Consider the following 18,141-nt stretch of genomic DNA (forward strand, 5'->3'; position numbering starts at 1 on the left):
TAAAAAAAAAGGGCACATCAAGAGCTATTAACTGTAACGATACAGTTTTAACATCTGAATCAGGAGTTTGCTATTCTGCAGTCTGCTGGAGCATGTACAGGAGAAAGTATTTATCTTTACTTGCCATGTTCTTATGCTCTTTCCCTGGGTGGCGTTGGCTATTGCCAAAAATAGATTCTGGGATAAATAGCACTTAGACTGAATGAAAGTTATTTATTTATTTATTTTGTTTTAATGCACTCATCGTTCCTTGAGAGAGGGCTTGTCCTTGAAAAAGTGTCTTAATGTCCACTGTTGATTTTTTTTTATTGTTGTTATTTAAACAATTTGTAAGTGACTTTCAGACACTCTTTGGTGTAGGTCACAATGGAGAAGTAGAATTGAGGACGCGTGACATAATGGTGGTTGTTTTCTTAAAGCCATAAAATCACAGTATAATGAACTTTTAAGTGCTGAAATGCATATAGCAAAGTGTTGATAAGATACAAAAATTGACATGAGAAATAGTAATTATTAATCTTCTGGTCTTCAGTTGTCTAGTCAATTGTTGTTAAACAGTTTTCCAAAAAGCTTTTAAAGATATTTCCTGATAACCTAATAATTACTTTTATGAATAATTTATTTTCCCACTTTTATTTTGAAAGGCCACATCTGTCCCAAATTTTTCTTACATGGGAGCACGATTGTGTAACTATCTATCTCACCATCTAACCGTTAGTCCACAAAGTGGGAACTTCCGGCAGTTGTTACTTCAAAGGTCAGTATCAGCATGTCATTTTAAGCCTGTTACTTTCTCAGGTTAAATGTCTTCCTCTTTTGTATGTAACTCTTAACATAGCATGCAAAGGGGTACGTATATAAAATAGAAGTTTAGACTGAAGATTATTAAAGCACAGGTACATACTGGATATCAAATACATATATTTTAAAATATTTTTTTTGGTATGGAAATAGGACTCAATTCGGGGTTCTGTAGGCTCTTTTGAACTGAGTATATTAGACTGATACTGAATTACAGGGTAAATTTGAAAGCTAATCAACTTTAAAAGTATACTAAATGCACATATATGTACTGTCCTTGTCCTTTGAGTCTTGCCAGGACTTATTTGTGTTTTTTCTTTAATTACTTTTCTGACTGGAGTTGCTGTGTAAGGTTTATTCATTGATTGGCTAACTGACTTTGCATCTATGAAGTAGATACATAAAATCCAGAAGGATAAGTTTCTTCAATTTTCATTTACTACAGAATTTGGGGACTTATGGTTTAATAATGATTAGACTTTATAGTTGACAAAAATGCAGCATTTTTAAATGGATGTATTTCCTTTTAAATCTTACTATATGACATTTGAAGAAGTAGTGCACTTTAATACTTCAGAATTCTTTAGAAATTAGCCTTTTTTCTTTAAGGACTTTTGGCTTTCTAAGCTTCAGACTTGTTTCTTATTTTAAAAGTTTCACTTAGTCCACCTGTGTTTAGGAGCAAAGGCATGATTAACAGCAGTGCACTTTGATGATCTTTTAAGTTTGTCGGGAGCAGTACCTTATGGAGAAGCTGATTTTTTTTTTTCCACATTTTTTTTTCTCCTTATCCCAAAGCAGATGAGCCTTTTTGCCTTCAAAATTAACAATTTTATCTTGTGGATTTTTTTAACTGTTTGTTACTTGAACAATACCATGAAGGAAATCTCTGTTAATGTTCAATTATCTGATTCCTGGTTTTAAAACCAACCCAACAGATAACATTCCTTTCAGCACTCTGAAGCCATAAATTTAAAGTTGCTTATGTTATTATTACTAATGTGGATGGAATTGGGGGAGGGGAGGGGGAAAAGGGAGATTAACAAGCTAACAATATGAATACAGAGAACTCCTGTTCCTCAGCCCAAGTTTCTACTTCAAATTTTTTATTTCAAGTCCTTAGATTTTTCAGTTTCTCAGGTATTTCTTAATCTATTACATAACCATTGAGAATACACTGGAGGTTGTCTTGCTTTCCTTTTTATTTCAAATATTTTTTAATTTTGTTGTTGAACTGCTATGTGAACTTGTATATTTTTGACACAGTTGTTGAATACTAGAAAATTACCTCACTGTCATGTTACCTTAATCCTCAGTATTTGCATTTATATCTAAATTATGCATCACTGTCACTTAAAATGGTGAGATAAAGAATTTATCAAATAAGTGTAAAGGCATCTAAGACTATGTGGACAGCACCCTGAAAGGAGGTAAATATCTTTCAGAGTATACTTATGTCGTGGTTTTAGGCCGATCCAGCAACTAAAACTCACACAGTCTCTCCTTCTCCAGTAAAGTGGAGAGGAGAAAAATATAATAAAGGGACTGAGGGTTGAGACAAGAACAGAGGGAGCACCCACCAACCACGGTCCTGGGCAAAAACAGACTTGGCTTTCTTAAAAGCAAAACAATTTATTAATGGTTACTTAAAAGGACAAAGGGAAACAAAACCGGTTGCGCAAGAGGATAAAAAGAAACAAAGCCAGCTCTTAAAACTGACACCTTCCTCCCCGCCCCCCCACCTTTCCTTTTCCTCCCGGCTCTACCTCCTCCCCCCAGCAGCACAGGGGGCAGGGACTGGGGGAGTGCAGGTCAGTTCATTCCGTGCTGTTACTGCTGCTACTTTCTTAAAGGAGGAGGAGTCCTTACACCCTTTTCCCCTGCTCCAGTGGATCCCCTACTCATGAGGAAAAATCCACAAACTTCTCCAGCGTGAGTCCAGCCCACAGGATGCAATCCTTCCCCACGAATTGCCCCAGTGTGGGCTTTACCACAGTCTCGGATTCTTAGGGAGCTGTAGCCACTTGCTCTGGCGTGGGTCGTCACGCAGACTCCAGATGCCTCTCTACCTTGTCGTGCGTCCCAACACGACCATTCTCAGGCTCAGGCATCTCCTCCCCACGGGCTGCGAGTGGATCTCTACTCTATCGAGGCCGTCCTGGTTGCAGGGGGCCGCCTGCTATCTCACCACCAGCCGCAGGGGAAACTCGGCTCCGGCACACCTCCTCCCGCTCCATCCTCACTGACCTGCTGTCGATGTGGCTGTTTCTCTCAGATCTCAGTCCTCTCCAGGTGAACTCAGCCCAGTGGGCACCCCGGGAGCGGGGTGCTCCCCGAGTTCCCCAGCCGGCTCTGCCGCCACCATTCTCCGTGGGTGGCGCTGGCCCGATGCAGGCAGCTGCCCAGCCAGGAGCCAGGGAGCGGGGGCAGTGCCCTCCTCCCTTCTCTCCTCGCTCCTGGGCAAAGCACCTTTTCTGGTTCCTTTGTCCCGACTTAAATAGGGCAATTTGCAGAGGCGCTGATTGGCTCAACCCTGAGGGGGATGGCAGTCTGATCTGGTGGCCAGAACCAAGTCTAACCCGGTTCCCAAACCAGGGAGGTCACAGGGAGCAAAGCCCCTCTCCTGCCACCAGAACCCCCACCCCCCCCCCCATCAAAACATGACAACCTACTTTATTTCTGTTGATGTTTGGCTGCCTATGTTAAACTTCCTGGACGCATATTCTAATATATGAATTGTGTAACTCTCTTTTAATTTTTACATGTTACAATTTTCTCTTTCATTTTGCTGTCTCGGATATCTCAGTGCTTGAAAACACAATCATATAATCATATGCATTCATCTAGAAGGACAAAAATCCACATTGTCTTTGTGAAGTCCTCTCACTTCCTTCATAAATCATGCTTCCTAGCATTCAGCATCTAACAGTTTTAATGCAGTGGATAAGATCTTTGCATTCTCTTAAATAAGTAGCATGTTACATATGTTGGGATGTCTACAGATTATATGATTTTTGTTTTAATGTTTTCAGGTGTCAAACAGAGTATGAAAACAGAGATGAAGCTGCCAAAGGAGATGAGAGTACTCGAAAACAATTTCATGCCTTTGTGCTGTTCTTAGCTGAACTTTACCTTAACCTAGAGGTAAGAAGAAAGTTGCATGTCAGATGGTTCTTCATTAATTTTTGTTGGTTTTAGGTAAACACTAAAATGGAATATCATTTGAGGTGTGGTGGTTTTTTGTTTGTTTGTTTTTTAAAGGGAGAGGGGAATAAAGTAAAAGAACTTTAGAACAGTTTCATTATAATGTGTGTCCAAGAAATAGATAAACAAAAAAGGACAAGATCATCAGAAGAGAAATTTATAAAGATTAAAAAAAAAGTGCAAGAATTCATAAAAAGAACCAACCATAAACCACCTTTGAAAAGCAGCTTTTGGTATTTTCTTTCGTCTGGTAAAACCACCAGATAACTACACTTAACCAATATAGGAAATGTTGCAACCTAGCAGAAGCAGATCAGGATCAATAACCCATGTAATTCAGTATTCAGCCACTAATAGGAGCTATTATCAAATGCTTGAGGAAGGTGTAGGAATCTTCAAAATGAGCAATTAAAAATTCAGACCTTTAAAGAGATTTCTTCAGAAGGTTGAGTCCTTGGCTTATGCATGAAGCATGAAATCTTGTAGCTGATATGTACAAAAAAGTGTATGTACACATAAAAATTATTTGACTCATACCTGTGAGTTCAGTAAGTTCACTAACTGCTGTAGTGTCTTTAAAAATACGTTTTTGACTGGATTATTTCAAAAGTTTGATTTAAGCAGACACTATAAAAATGTTCTACTGGAATGAGGAAAGAAAACTCTCTGACTCTTCCATTTTTGTTTGTAAGTGGGCATTGAAATCTAATTTTCACTTGCTCGAAGTAAAAAGGAAGCTTTCCAAAGGGCTTAGGGGAGGGGGAGTTGCCCAATTTGATGGAGTATACTGTTTATTTTTAAACCATTTTCTATAATTTTTAAATATATAAAGAGTGCCTTCTATAAGTAAGCTACCCTACAGCTGTAGAGAACGCATAACATAGGATGGGAAAGAGCATGGGATTCTGAGAATTTGGGATGATGTGGACCACTTGCCAGGCATTTTGCAGCTTTTCTTAGCAATTTATTAGCAAAGAAACAAAATGCTAGACAAGCATTGTTGTGTATATGTCAGAATTGTAAGGATACTACTCAAAGTCTGTGTTCTAGAATAGTTACAGTATTTGGCATATTCTTCCAATTGAAGAGCTCAACTATGTTAATCCCAAACCAAATCATACAGCATTCAAGAGAGAAAATGGGATTCAATTAATTTCTAAAACTGAAATCTTTTAAATGTGGTTTGTTTGTTGTTTTTTTTTAAAATATATTTTGCAGATTAAAGGAACAAAGGGACAGGTAACACGAGCAGAAATTCTTCAAGAAGGCCTTCGGGAATTACTAAATGTGCTGTTCTCTAATCCTGTGGATAATAATCTGAAATGTGCAGTGAAACTGCTGAAGGTGAGACAGTAGTTTTAAAAGAAGAAAAAAAAAGCGTGTGGTTTTTTTTTTTTTAAATATATCATCATAGTCCTGAATGAAAGAGGGAAGCTCATGAGCACTACTTGTTTATATAATTATATGTAGATCATAATATATTTTAAATACAATTACACTTTGGTTTTTTTCTTCTTGAGATTTTTTTTTTTTCATTCAGGATAAGTAAAAATAGAGTACATGACAGCTGACAGTGGAAAGTGAGGAAAACGAGATATGGTCATATATGATTCCTGCTGGTGAACCAGCAGAAAAAAAAAAAAAAAATCAAGTGAAAGTCTCTTTCTTTGTGCCACAGGCTAGAATGGATTCCTGGGACACAGATTTAAGATTTAGGCTAACAGAGGTAGCCACATCACACAATTCCTTCTGTAAGGAAGTATGTGGTTAACAGCTTGTCGTGGTTTTCAGCTGATCCAGCAACTAAAACTCGCACAGTCTCTCCTTCTCCAGTAAAGTAGAGAGGAGCAAAAAATATAATAAAGGGACTGAGAGTTAAGACAAGAACAGAGGGAGCACCCACCAACCATGGTCCTGGGCAAAACAGACTGGGCTTTCTTAAAGCAAAACAGTTTATTAATGGTTACTTAGAAGAACAAAGGGAAACAAAACCGGTTACTCGAGAGGACAGAAAGAAACAAAACCAGATCTTAAAACCGACACCTTCCCCTCCCTTTCCTTTTCCTCCCGGCTCTACCTCCTCCCCCCAGCAACACAGGGGGCAGGGACTGGGGGGTGCAGGTCAGTTCATTCCGTGCTGTTACTGCTGCTTCTTTCTTAAAGGAGGAGCAGTCCTTACACCCTTTTCCCCTGCTCCAGTGGATCCCCTACCCACGAGGAAAAATCCACAAACTTCTCCAGCGTGAGTCCAGCCCACTGGAAACAATCCTTCCCCACAGGTTGCTCCAGTGTGGGCTTTACCACAGTCTCGGATACTTAGGGAGTTGTAGCCACTTGCTCTGGCGTGGGTCGTCACGCAGACTCCAGATGCCTCTCTGCCTTGTCGTGCATCCCAACACGACCATCCTCAGGCTCAGGCATCTTCTCTTCACGGGCTGCGAGTGGGTCTCTACTCCACCGAGGCCGTCCTGGTTGCAGGGGGGCCGCCTGCTATCTCACCATCAGCTGCAGGGGAAACTCGGCTCCGGCACACCTCCTCCCACTCCATCCTCACTGACCTGCTGTCGATGCAGCTGTTTCTCTCAGATCTCAGTCCTCTCCAGGTGAACTCAGCCCAGTGGGCACCCCAGGAGTGGGGTGTCCCCGAGTTCCCCAGCTGGTTCCGCCGCCGCCATTCTCCGTGGGCGGCGCCGGCCCGACGCAGGCAGCTGCCCGGCCGGGAGCCAGGGAGCGGGGGCAGTGCCCTCCTCCCTTCTCCCCTCGCTCCTGGGCAAAAGCACCTTTTCCGGTTCCTTTGTCTCGACTTAAATAGGGCAATTCGCAGAGGCGCCCTATTGGCTCAACCCCGAGGGGGATGGCAATCTGATCTGGTGGCCAGAACTAAGCCTAACCCGGCTCCAAAACCGGGGAGGTCACAGGGACCAAAGCCCCTCTCCTGCCACCAGAACCCCCACCCCCTCCACATCAAACCATGACATCCCCCCAGCGGCGCAGGGGGCAGGGACTGGGGGAGTGCAGGTCAGTTCATTCCGTGCTGTTACTGCTGCTTCTTTCTTAAAGGAGGAGGAGTCCTTACACCCTTTTCCCCTGCTCCAGTGGATCCCCTACTCATGAGGAAAAATCCACAAACTTCTCCAGCGTGAGTCCAGCCCACAGGATGCAATCCTTCCCCACGAATTGCCCCAGTGTGGGCTTTACCACAGTCTCGGATTCTTAGGGAGCTGTAGCCACTTGCTCTGGCGTGGGTCGTCACGCAGACTCCAGATGCCTCTCTACCTTGTCGTGCGTCCCAACACGACCATTCTCAGGCTCAGGCATCTCCTCTCCATGGGCTGCGAGTGGGTCTCTACTCCACCGAGGCCGTCCTGGTTGCAGGGGGGCCGCCTGCTATCTCGCCACCAGCTGCAGGGGAAAGTCAGCTCCGGCACACCTCCTCCCGCTCCATCCTCACTGACCTGCTGTCGATGCGGCTGTTTCTCTCAGATCCTCTCTGGGTGAACTCAGCCCAGTGGGCACCCCGGGAGTGGGGTGCTCCCCGAGCTCCCCAGCCGGCTCTGCCACCACCATTCTCCATGGGCGGTGCCGGCCCGACGCAGGCAGCTGCCCGGTTGGGAGCCAGGGAGCGGGGACAGTGCCCTCCTCCCTTCTCTCCTCGCTCCTGGGCAAAGCACCTTTTCTGGTTCCTTTGTCCCGACTTAAATAGGGCAATTCGCAGAGGTGCTGATTGGCTCAACCCCAAGGGGGATGGCAGTCCGATCTGGTGGCCAGAACCAAGTCTAACCCGGTTCCCAAACCAGGGAGGTCACAGGGAGCAAAGCCCCTCTCCTGCCACCAGAACCCCCACCCCCCACACACATTAAACCATGACACAGCTCTAATTAAATGAAGTAATATGGCAAGGTTTCTAATTATGGGTAATTAGAAATTCAGAATTTATTAGGTTAAAGGAGAGAGGAAGTGTTTCATCTCTTAATCAGCATGAACGTTATTGGAGTTAAGCAACTGTCTGTCATTCTTGGATGTCCAGCTCATATGCTTCCATGCCCTGCGAATGCTTTAACTGGATGCCTCAAAAAAGAAATGAGCAATGCATGAAGTCACTGGATTGTGCTTCTGTAACACATAAAGTGTAGGTGACAGTGTCTTATGCAAAAATTCTCATTTCTGACAAGAACTTTCATCTCTAAATAAAATGCTTGAAGATTGCGAAGAGAAAGCAGAGAGGCTTTGGATAATGGGAAGAGTGTTTTTTCAAAAAGCTCTACTAGACAAGGAAAGGTGCGCAGGGAGCATTATGTTTCTTTTTGAGACAATGGATGTACCTTCGTACCTTTGGGAGCAGTGGAGGAAAAAGAACTACAAATGAGGAAATATTTATGGGGCTTTATGCATTACATCATTAGTGGAGCAAGCTGTACTATTTTTTTAAAAAAACATTATGAAATTGAGCAAACAAAAAAATGTAATGTACTACTTTAAAAGTAAAATGCAAGGCCATTTGTGTACATATAAGAACAGTAGAACTGAAGCCAAGGTGCAAAGGAGTAAGCAATCCCTTTAGCTCTCCTTTTGCCACTTCTGGTGTGGGAGAAAATTGTAACCAACTTGAATGAATTGTGGAGTTTCAGGTATGTTCTCTGTTCTGAAGGACATTTAGCAGTTAGGGTTTATCACTTGAGGTTGTTTTTTTTTTTTTATTTCAGAAAAAAGTTCTTTATATTAGTTGTTTCCTACTGTATTGTCTGCATCATTACTACTGTAGAAATATATTTCTCTTTCATGATGAAGACAAGCCTCTTTGCTCTTAAGTTTTACTTAGAAAAAAAATTGTTAGACTCTATGCAGGGAGAAACTTATCTTCACAAGCCATGGTTATACTCATAGTTGGGAAAACAGTTTATTTTAGGAATGAAGATCAAAAGCTAAACAATATTTTTGTGGAGTTTTGTTTCTGTTTTTTGTGGTTGGTCAGTTTGTTTTTCCTCATTCGTCCTCCCACCCTATAATTTTTTCGGACTCTTCTATCTTAAATTCCAATTTGGGGGCTTCTTTTGATATGATGATGTCATGGGTTAGGCTGAATCCCCCCACACAGCCGGTCACTCCCCCTCCCCCACCCCCAGGAATGAGGGAGAGAATTAAAGGACAAACGGGAAACCCATGGGCTGAGATAAGAACAATCTAATACAGATGATTTAATACACAGTGTAGGTGCTCACCACCCCCTCGTATGCGAAGCCCGTCTCGTCCCGAAGCTGCAAATCCCAGACGAACGCGAGGCCCCAAAATAGAGAGGGGCAGAGAGAGAGAGATAGTACTCCGAGAGTGGGAGTACTGGAAGAAAGAGGGAAAAAAAAAAAAAAGCAATAGAGCAAAAGCGCAGAAGCGCAAAAGAGCAAAAGTGGCGAAAGAGCCAAAGTGCAAAAGCCCTTCTTTCCAGCTGACCCTCACTTTTATACTGGGCATGACGCTGCATGATATGGAATACTAATTGGCCAGTTTGGCCCTCAATCTTAAGTTCCACCACAAATCACAAGGGGAATCGTGTCCCCCTTGTCCCAGCTATGCTCCCCCCTTATCCCGCCGTACTTCTGCACTCCGGCACACTGAAAAATCCTTGGAGTTTCACGTCCAACCACAAACATCAACTTGCTATCAGCATTCTTCTCAGAGCGAGCCTCTGAGTAAAACCAAAACATGGAGCTCTTCTAGCTGTTAAAAAGAAGAGCTAACTCTGTCCCAGCTAAAACTAGGACAGGTGAGTAGGGAAGAGAGATTTTACATCCTCTGATTTCAACCCTTCAAATGAAGTTTGGATGTTTAAGCAGGTTGCTTCATAGCAAGTGTGAGGTTGTGTTCAACAAGCATATTCACTCCTGCGGTCAATCCTTATGTTGAAAGTGCCTCCCTGAAGCAAGGCCCACTGAAGGACCTTTCAAAAAGACAGTACACAAATCAGGAAGCTTTCCAGTGCTGCTATGTTTTCTGATTGTTCTCCAAAGAAGATGGAGGGCTCACTATTTATGTGAATATTCACAGAAGTATTTATTTGGCTTTAATGTCCATTCCAGAATAAAAGACAGTTTTGTGGTGGTTTTTATTTTGGTTTTAAGGGGGAGTGTTTGGTTTTGGTTGAGATTTTTTGTTTGTTTGGGGTTTTTTGTGATTTTTTTTTTAATGCAAGTGTTTTCTGATGTCTCAAAGTATCTACAAATGTTAGAGTGTATCTATAGCTAGACTGGGCTACCTGATGAAACCTTGGTTTCACTACTGAAGTAATAAATGTCTCCTGTTGTCCTTTCCATTTAATATAGTCATAGATACAGGTTTTTCACCTGTTTATTTTGCAATATATTTTTAATTAAACCTTCTTGGTGCTGTTATCTAATTACCTAGGATCAAGGCAGTACCGCAGTAGAAACCTGGGAATGTGAAACAAGTGCTGACCAAGGTGCTTGCTTTATCTTTGCATTTTATTCCTTTGTATCATCAGATGCTATTCCAAGCATTTTTGGATCATGTAATATTTATGCTGAGTAGATCAGGAATTGCTATTAACTTCGACCATAGTGGGAAACTAATTTTTCCTAATTTAACTCTTATCTCCTACTGTGCAAGTATTGGGCAATGAAGTACCTATTCTTAACAGAAAAGGCTTTTATCCACAGCAGTTCTAGACCGTCTTCTGCTAAAGTGCTCTCAGCAGCAGCTTTAGTCTCACAGATTTTATGTATTAAAACTCAGACTGACTTGGTCAGATAATTCTTGGCTCCTCTGATATATACCCAGATGAAAATCTCTGGCATGTCTGATGCTAGGTATGTTGACTGAAGTCTTTCTAAATCTTACTAACCTATTGTTATTCTCAGGTAAGCCTGTGGCATCATCTGCAAAAATATGACCTCTTTTTTTCATAGCGTGTACTTAAAGCAATTCTGACAAATGCTGTTAGTCCTTTCAAACAGGATTCAGAATGTTGCAATATTTCTGTGTTGACGTGACCCAAGTAACAGTGTGGTCAAATGCAATCTCCATGTCCCGATGATGCCCAACTTCAGAAAGATAATGAAGTGTAATGATTTTTCACAAGAAATCACTGCAATATTAAAAAAAAAAACCCTGTTACATGTGTACATTTTGTTGTAATGTGGCTGTTTCACAGTGTAATTAAATCGCTGGAGAGTTGTTTCAAGACTGAAAGGAGAGAAGTGACTGTGAACTTCTAGGTAACATTGGACATAGACTACAGATAGTATAACTCTAAAATAAACTATAGTATAACTCTAAAATAAACTATTTACAAGGTCTATTAATCTCATTAGCAAAAAGATGTAGGACATTGGGACCTTCAACCCTCAGGTAGTTGCACAATGCATCTAAGTGTTATGGATTGTTACAGAATCTCTTCTGTTGACAGTTTCTTAAAGTTTTATAATTTGCTTTAAAAAAAATAAAAATTACTAATCCCTTGTCTTTAGTTGACAGGTTCAGTTTTAGAAGATGCCTGGAAAGAAAAAGGAAAGAATGATATGGAGGAAATGATTCAGAGAATTGAAAATGTTGTGTTGGATGCAAACTGTAGCAGGTAAGAAGATCAATTTATGTGCAGTGTTTTGTTTTTATATTAAACAGAACACCTTAAAAAATCTTCAAGAATAATGAACATGTCCAAAACATTACCTTAAAATCTTTCATTTTTCATTTATGAAAAGAAAGGTGATATTTGGGTCACTTCCCATATAACAAAAAGTAATTTTCAATGGGGGTGGGGGAGTGTTTCATTTTTGGCTTTGTTTTTTTCTCTTTTACTAGAGTTGCATGTTCCATTTAATGAAATGGTGGTGCTTTTTGGTGGTGTTTTTGTTTCTTTTTTTTTTAAACCTTTAGATGTTGAAATCTCCCTTAAGTGCTTTAGGCTCTAAAACCATGTATAAATACAAAAATACAATAGTGGCAATATCTCATAGTGCATGCTTTTAAATCTGAATTTAACATCATTAAACATCATTTAACATCATGGACGGGTGTACGCTTCGCTGGATCAAAAATTGGCTGGACGGCCGGGCCCAGAGAGTGGTGGTGAATGGAGTTAAATCTAGGTGGCGGCCGGTCACCAGTGGTGTTCCGCAGGGCTCAGTGTTGGGGCCTGTTCTCTTTAACATCTTTATCAATGATCTGGATGAGGGGATCGAGTGTACCCTCAGCAAGTTTGCAGATGACACTAAATTGGGAGGTAGCGTTGATCTGCCTGAGGGTCAGGAGGCTTTACAGAGGGACCTGGACAGACTGGATCAATGAGCCGAGGCCAACTGTATGAAATTCAACAAGACCAAGTGCCAGGTCCTGCACTTGGGCCACAACAACCCCCTGCAGCGTTACAGGCTTGGGGAAGTGTGGCTGGAAAGCTGCACAGCAGAGAAGGACCTGGGGGTGCTGGTCGACAGCCTATTGAACATGAGCCAGCAGTGTGCCCAAGCAGCCAAGAAAGCCAACGGAATCCTGGCATGTATCAGAAACAGTGTGGCCAGCAGGAGCAGGGAAGTGATTGTCCCCCTGTACTCAGCACTGGTGAGGCCACACCTGGAGTATTGTGTCCAGTTTTGGGCCCCTCACTTCAAGAAGGATGTTGAGGTGCTGGAGCGGGTTCAGAGAAGGGCAACAAAGCTAGTGAAGGGTTTAGAGAACTTGTCCTATGAGGAGCAGCTGAGGGAGCTGGGACTGTTTAGTCTGGAGAAGAGGAGGCTCAGGGGGGACCTTATCGCTCTCTACAATTGCCTGAAAGGAAGTTGTAGGGAGATGGAGGTTGGTCTCTTCTCCCACATTATGAATGACAGGACAAGAGGGAATGACCTCAAGTTGCGCCAGGGGAAATTTAGGTTAGATATCAGGAAGAATTTCTTTACAGAGAGGGTTGTGAAGTATTGGAACAGGCTGCCCAGGGAGGTGGTGGAGTCCCCATCCCTGGAGGTGTTTAAAAACCGTGTAGATTTGGTGTTGAGCAATATGGTTTAGGGACTCTGACAGTGCAGGGTGAATGGTTGGACTCTATGATCTTGAAGGTCTCTTCCAACCAGACGATTCTATGGTTCTATGAAATATAGTATAGAAATCACTATAAATGCAAGGGAAAAATGGAATATGCTTTTTTTTTTCTGAAGAACGTACCTTTTGGGCAGATTCTTACTACAGACTGAAAAAGAATGAGTGGTTGGCTAATGTATTCTGCTTCTCAATTTGCAGTCAGCTGCATGCATGAGGTTATCTTATTCTGCTGTGTTTCATCCTCAGCTTCTTGCAAATTTATTGAAAACCTATAGAGGGTTCAGACATTGTGACCTGATCTCTTGCCATATGGAGGGAGGACAGCAGGTAGCCGGTAGCGTCTGTTGGTTGTAATTTAGCTGTCTCCCAGGGAAGATGAGAAAAGTCTTGCTTCAGGAACCAGACAAAATAGATAGCACAAGCCTGAGGCTTCAAAGACACGGAAGCATGAACTCCTTTTAATAGAGGAAGCAACTGAAGATAATTTTTTTCTAACTTTTTTTTTTCCTTAATGAGACTCACTGAACTTTTCTCCATGGACTTGCTTAAAAGAAAAAAGCAATTTCTCTTATTTTAGGGATTAAATGAGTGGTGGCATCTAATGTATTGGAGACATTATTTTTCACTGTTGACTACAGAATTTCAATGTGATTTAGAGATCTAAATTTAGGAGCATAAATTAGATGATTAAAATACAATTTGAAGATCACCCCCTGTTTTCCCCAGTACTATCCTTTTATAAGAAAAGGATTTATTCCTCAACTTGTGCTGCAGGTTAGGTATCTTGATTAAAAAACTGTAGCAATTTCTATTTCATATAGACTCCTTACTTCTCACCACAGAGGAAGTGGAGAGAGTGAATGTCTCATCATTGAGAGGGACACATAAAGCATCTAGATTTGCAGAAAAAAAAACAACAAAACCTAACTCAAAATTATCTGCAGACTGAACCAAATTTTGTCCTTTTTGGAGCTTTTATTTTAGATTTAGCTATCTAGTACATGCAAGATATAGCCCAATTATTGCTTAGCACAAAACATTCTAACATGTGTGGTACTTCTGTTTATTTCAGAGATGTGAAACATATGCTTCTGAAACTAGTAGAACTACGATCAAGTAACTGGGGTAGAGTTCATGGAACTTCTCCACATACAGAAGCTACCCCTGAAAATGACCCAAACTATTTTATGGTAAGAAAGTACTGACACTTCAGTTCCTTAATTTAATGTGAATTTAACTTGATTCATAGACAATCACATTGCTGAAAGCTACAAACAGCTGCCTCTCTAAATGCATGTAACTTACCGTATAACTTTATTCTTAGAATGAACCAACATTTTACACTTCTGATGGTGTTCCTTTCACTGCAGCAGATCTAGGTATGTCACAAGCTTAATATACCTGTCTTCTCAACCTTTAAAAAGTTGTAATTAAGTTTATGTCCTGTTGAAGTACATAAAAAGTTGTTCTTAAAATATCTGAAACTCATACAACTTAAAAGACAAAAATATATCTGAATTCCTGGCTTTGTGTAACACATGCCTTATTCTGTATTAAAAGAAGGTAAATGTTTGAAATGTGCATTTGAGTTCATATAGTTCAGAAGAATTTGTGCCATAGTCCTCAGCACTTAGTGTCTCCAGGAAGCCAGAAATCTTCAAGTCTTCTTTTGTTTGTCCGTTGTTAGTAGCAAAAGGGTTTGTTTTTCTTCCTTGGTTTCTTTGTTTTTTATAATGAGTGCAACATGGCATGACATCATTTGAGGTAAAGACATCTGTGACTACCTTTACAGTTCTCTGGGAAGATAGATATCATTCTTAGAGGTTGATTGATGTCCTTAGAAAACACTGTAGCAGGAGTTTTTTCTATAATATGTTTCATGCCATTTATGATTTTATTAAATAGGCTATTTTCAAACTATATAGATGTATGTTAATTTAGAGGACTAGTCTTGTATATTACTTGGTCTCATTTTTACTATGCCAGATTACCAAGAAAAATACCAAGAGCTGCTTGAAAGAGAGGATTTGTTTCCAGCGTATGAAGAAAATGGAACAGATTTATCAGGACCTGGAGATAAGTATGTTTTCTTTTTGAGTGAGGTTGGTTTTTTTTTTTTAACACTATTTTTACTGCAGACTTAGGAATCCAATCTTGACACAAATGAAACAAAATAATATTATTTAGCCCTACAATGGAAGTTATGTATTTGTTCAGGTGTAAGTTAGTTTGTAATCACACAAGTTTGAAACAAATTTTATATTTATCCAACTGAGTAGGACAACTATATTTCAGGTATTTTTGCATGCATACAAATATTTTCTTCTGCATTTAAAAAAAAATAAATTTGCAAGCCAAATGAAGCACCGGACCTTCAAGTGTTGGTAGTGAGGCAACCTGAATTCATTTGACTGATGTGCATACACATCCTAGCTAGAGATAATTACAAAATGTTCAGTGTCTTTCAAAGGGAGGAGGTTGTTAAGTTTCTCTCCTCAGGACAAGTAGTATTCCCTCAATTAAATAGCTATTCATTATTCTTGTAGAACAAGAAAAGCAACCTAATGGCAAAAGGGGAAGCAATAGATGGGAATATAGTCTGACTTTCTGACACTGGTTTATAAGAATTTCATAGGAAACCAGTAAAAGAAATACAGTCTAAAATAAATTACTCTGTACTCATCCGATTGAAGGAGGACTTTGAGATCGTGATTTGATACCCCAAAACATTTTCAGTTATGTTTATGTGTGATAAGAGTGCTGATCTGAATAGATATTTTTGTTAGTAAATTAGAAAGCTTTTAGGTGGCAACTATCTGAGGGGAGTTGCAAGAACTTTGGAAGATAAATTAAAGATGTCATCAGAAATCAACAAGCTCATACTGTGGGAAAAAAACACCCTCGTGAACTGCTGTGCTGAGAACAAATTAAATGCAAAATGGAAACAGCAGTTAAACACAGCAAATCTGAAGAGTGACATGTGAAAGACTGAGTCAACCTTCATGCAAGGCGACTGTGGAACCTTCTTTGAAGGCTTAAGAAAAGCTTAGACAAATCTGTCCTGATCCTCTGTCAGCTGTTTCTTGTGACTGACATCAGGGAGGATTCTATGTTGATTTCCTTCTCAAGTCTACACTTCTACAGGAAAGGAGGAACAAATAAAATAAATATGTAGACCGCTTCTTTGATGTGCAATGCTCAAGAAAAAATACTTTCCTTATTATATGTTTCTGTGGCACTTACTGTGATTTTGTGCAAAACACGCCATTTATGGCCTCTGTGCAGATGAGACACGCTGATTCCCTTGTTTGGAACTAAGGCACATAAGATAATAAACTGGGCACATGAAACTAATGCATACTTTTTGAGAGTCAATAGTTGCTGACTTTTTAAGGCTGTTTAGAATTATATACACTATCATGTTCAAACTACTACTCCGTCGTCCTAGTTTATGGTGATGAATGCTCCAGTTGCACCTAGAGCAAGCAAGGAACATTCAAGTTACTTCCCAATAACTGTGAGGAGAAAGCAAGCTGTTAAGTGATCTCCATCACTTCCCAGCTTTATTTTGAAATTCTGTAGTAGTCTCCACTCTGCGCAATACTGGTTATCATTAATGGGATCCAGTCTTTTCTCTGACCTAAATGAGACGGATCTTTTCTGAAAGACTGATTACCATGTAATAGAAGGTTTGTTTTGCAGATGAAAAAGGGATGTGAATTAAGGTTGCCTTCTTTCATGTATCAACAAATAGGAATACAGGTTTTCTATATAAATATATTTTTTCTGACTAGTGTGCAACCAAGACAGTTGATGCAGTATTTGAACTAGGATGTTAACCGACCAAAATTATGCTAATATGATGCTAGTTATGTTTTTTGTAAATGCATCAGTGCAAATGCATTATTAAATTTTGGAAAGCTTGTATTGCATTTTTCTGTCATCTTGGAAACTATTTCTGTCTTTTAACTTGTGGACAGCATATGATGATATAAAATGGTGACAAACACTGTAGCAATTTGTACATATCTATGCTGCTTTGAGGTTTCTATTTGTTTTCTTAGTACCCATAATTTTTTTCTTCTTTGTCTTCTTTTAGTAAATGTCATAGTTAACTACTATTTATAAAGCTCTGTTTTATTCTTGACATCTACATAAATATTTCACCTCTTTACTGTTTATTAAAATCTGTACCTAAACTTAACATTTTTGGTGATTGATTGATTTTAGATATTTTATTTTATTATTTTTAAATTTTTATATTTTAGATATTTTGATGACCTTAATGACAAGATGGATCCAGAAATTGAAGAAGCATATGAAAAATTCTGTCTAGAATCAGAACATAAGAGAAAACAATGAGATGTTACACATTAATGTTAGTTTATTAAACCAGTTTAGGTATGGTTAGAATACAGGGGGACACAAAACATTTGTATCAAAATAAGGAAGTTTAGTTTCTCCAAGTACTTAAGTTACACAATTTCCATTTTGTTAAACAGAATCTGCCAAAAATTGTAAACTTATGCCCTGTAATTTAAAATGTTGTGTATATATCATAGTTTATTTTATGTACAGGTATATGAACAATGTTTTGGCTGCAATAAAATTGATTTAAACAGTATCATAATGGAAATTAAAATTTAATGGGAAACTGTCCCATAAATTTTCCCTTGGGGGAGAAAAGGGGAATAACTTAATCTAAATTTATTTGCTTGCTTGGTTTAGTATACATTAGGACTTATCCTTTTTGCCATATACAAGATCTGGTATTTAATTTTTTATTTTTTTATTTTAAACTGAGGAGTATATGATCCAAATACAGATTATTTTTTTCTGTAGATCACAATTATGAAATCATGAGAAGTGGTTTGTGAAGGATTTGTTTTGTGGGGGCTTGTTTTGTTTTTTTTTCTTTTTCCTTCCTCTTCCAAAATATATGAGTGAGGTCTGGACTCTTTTTGCTGGAATAAACATTAAAAAGCAAATAGTATTTGGAAGTCAGATGCTTTCAAGAGCTTTGGTTCAGGTAAGCTTATTTTCAACTTTTACAATCAAAAACTATCCTTTAATTTACTGTATTCTTCAAGACTA

The 18,141-nt window shown here is 39.8% G+C and overlaps 1 protein-coding gene across 3 annotated transcripts in view; it reads left to right on the plus strand.

Moving 5' to 3' along the window:
• LOC104369869 (polyadenylate-binding protein-interacting protein 1) overlaps positions 1-17,812 on the plus strand; it is a 30,638-nt gene extending 12,826 nt beyond the window's left edge. Inside the window, exons 3-10 of one of the 3 annotated variants that reach the window (XM_086630183.1) lie at positions 645-757; positions 3,834-3,945; positions 5,224-5,349; positions 11,484-11,590; positions 14,120-14,237; positions 14,372-14,426; positions 15,034-15,127; positions 17,316-17,812. In XM_086630183.1, the coding sequence (XP_086486309.1) occupies positions 645-757; positions 3,834-3,945; positions 5,224-5,349; positions 11,484-11,590; positions 14,120-14,237; positions 14,372-14,426; positions 15,034-15,127; positions 17,316-17,409 (819 nt within the window). In that variant the 3' untranslated portion in view covers positions 17,410-17,812. Of the gene's footprint in view, positions 1-644; positions 758-3,833; positions 3,946-5,223; positions 5,350-11,483; positions 11,591-14,077; positions 14,238-14,371; positions 14,427-15,033; positions 15,128-17,315 lie in introns of all 3 variants that reach the window. The other 2 variants (XM_086630181.1, XM_086630182.1) reach the window with 2 other exon arrangements.
• Positions 17,813-18,141: the final 329 nt, after the last annotated feature.

The sequence above is a fragment of the Tauraco erythrolophus genome, chromosome W (assembly GCF_009769465.1).
Source record: "Tauraco erythrolophus isolate bTauEry1 chromosome W, bTauEry1.pri, whole genome shotgun sequence".
NCBI classification, from domain to species: Eukaryota; Metazoa; Chordata; class Aves; order Musophagiformes; family Musophagidae; genus Tauraco; species Tauraco erythrolophus.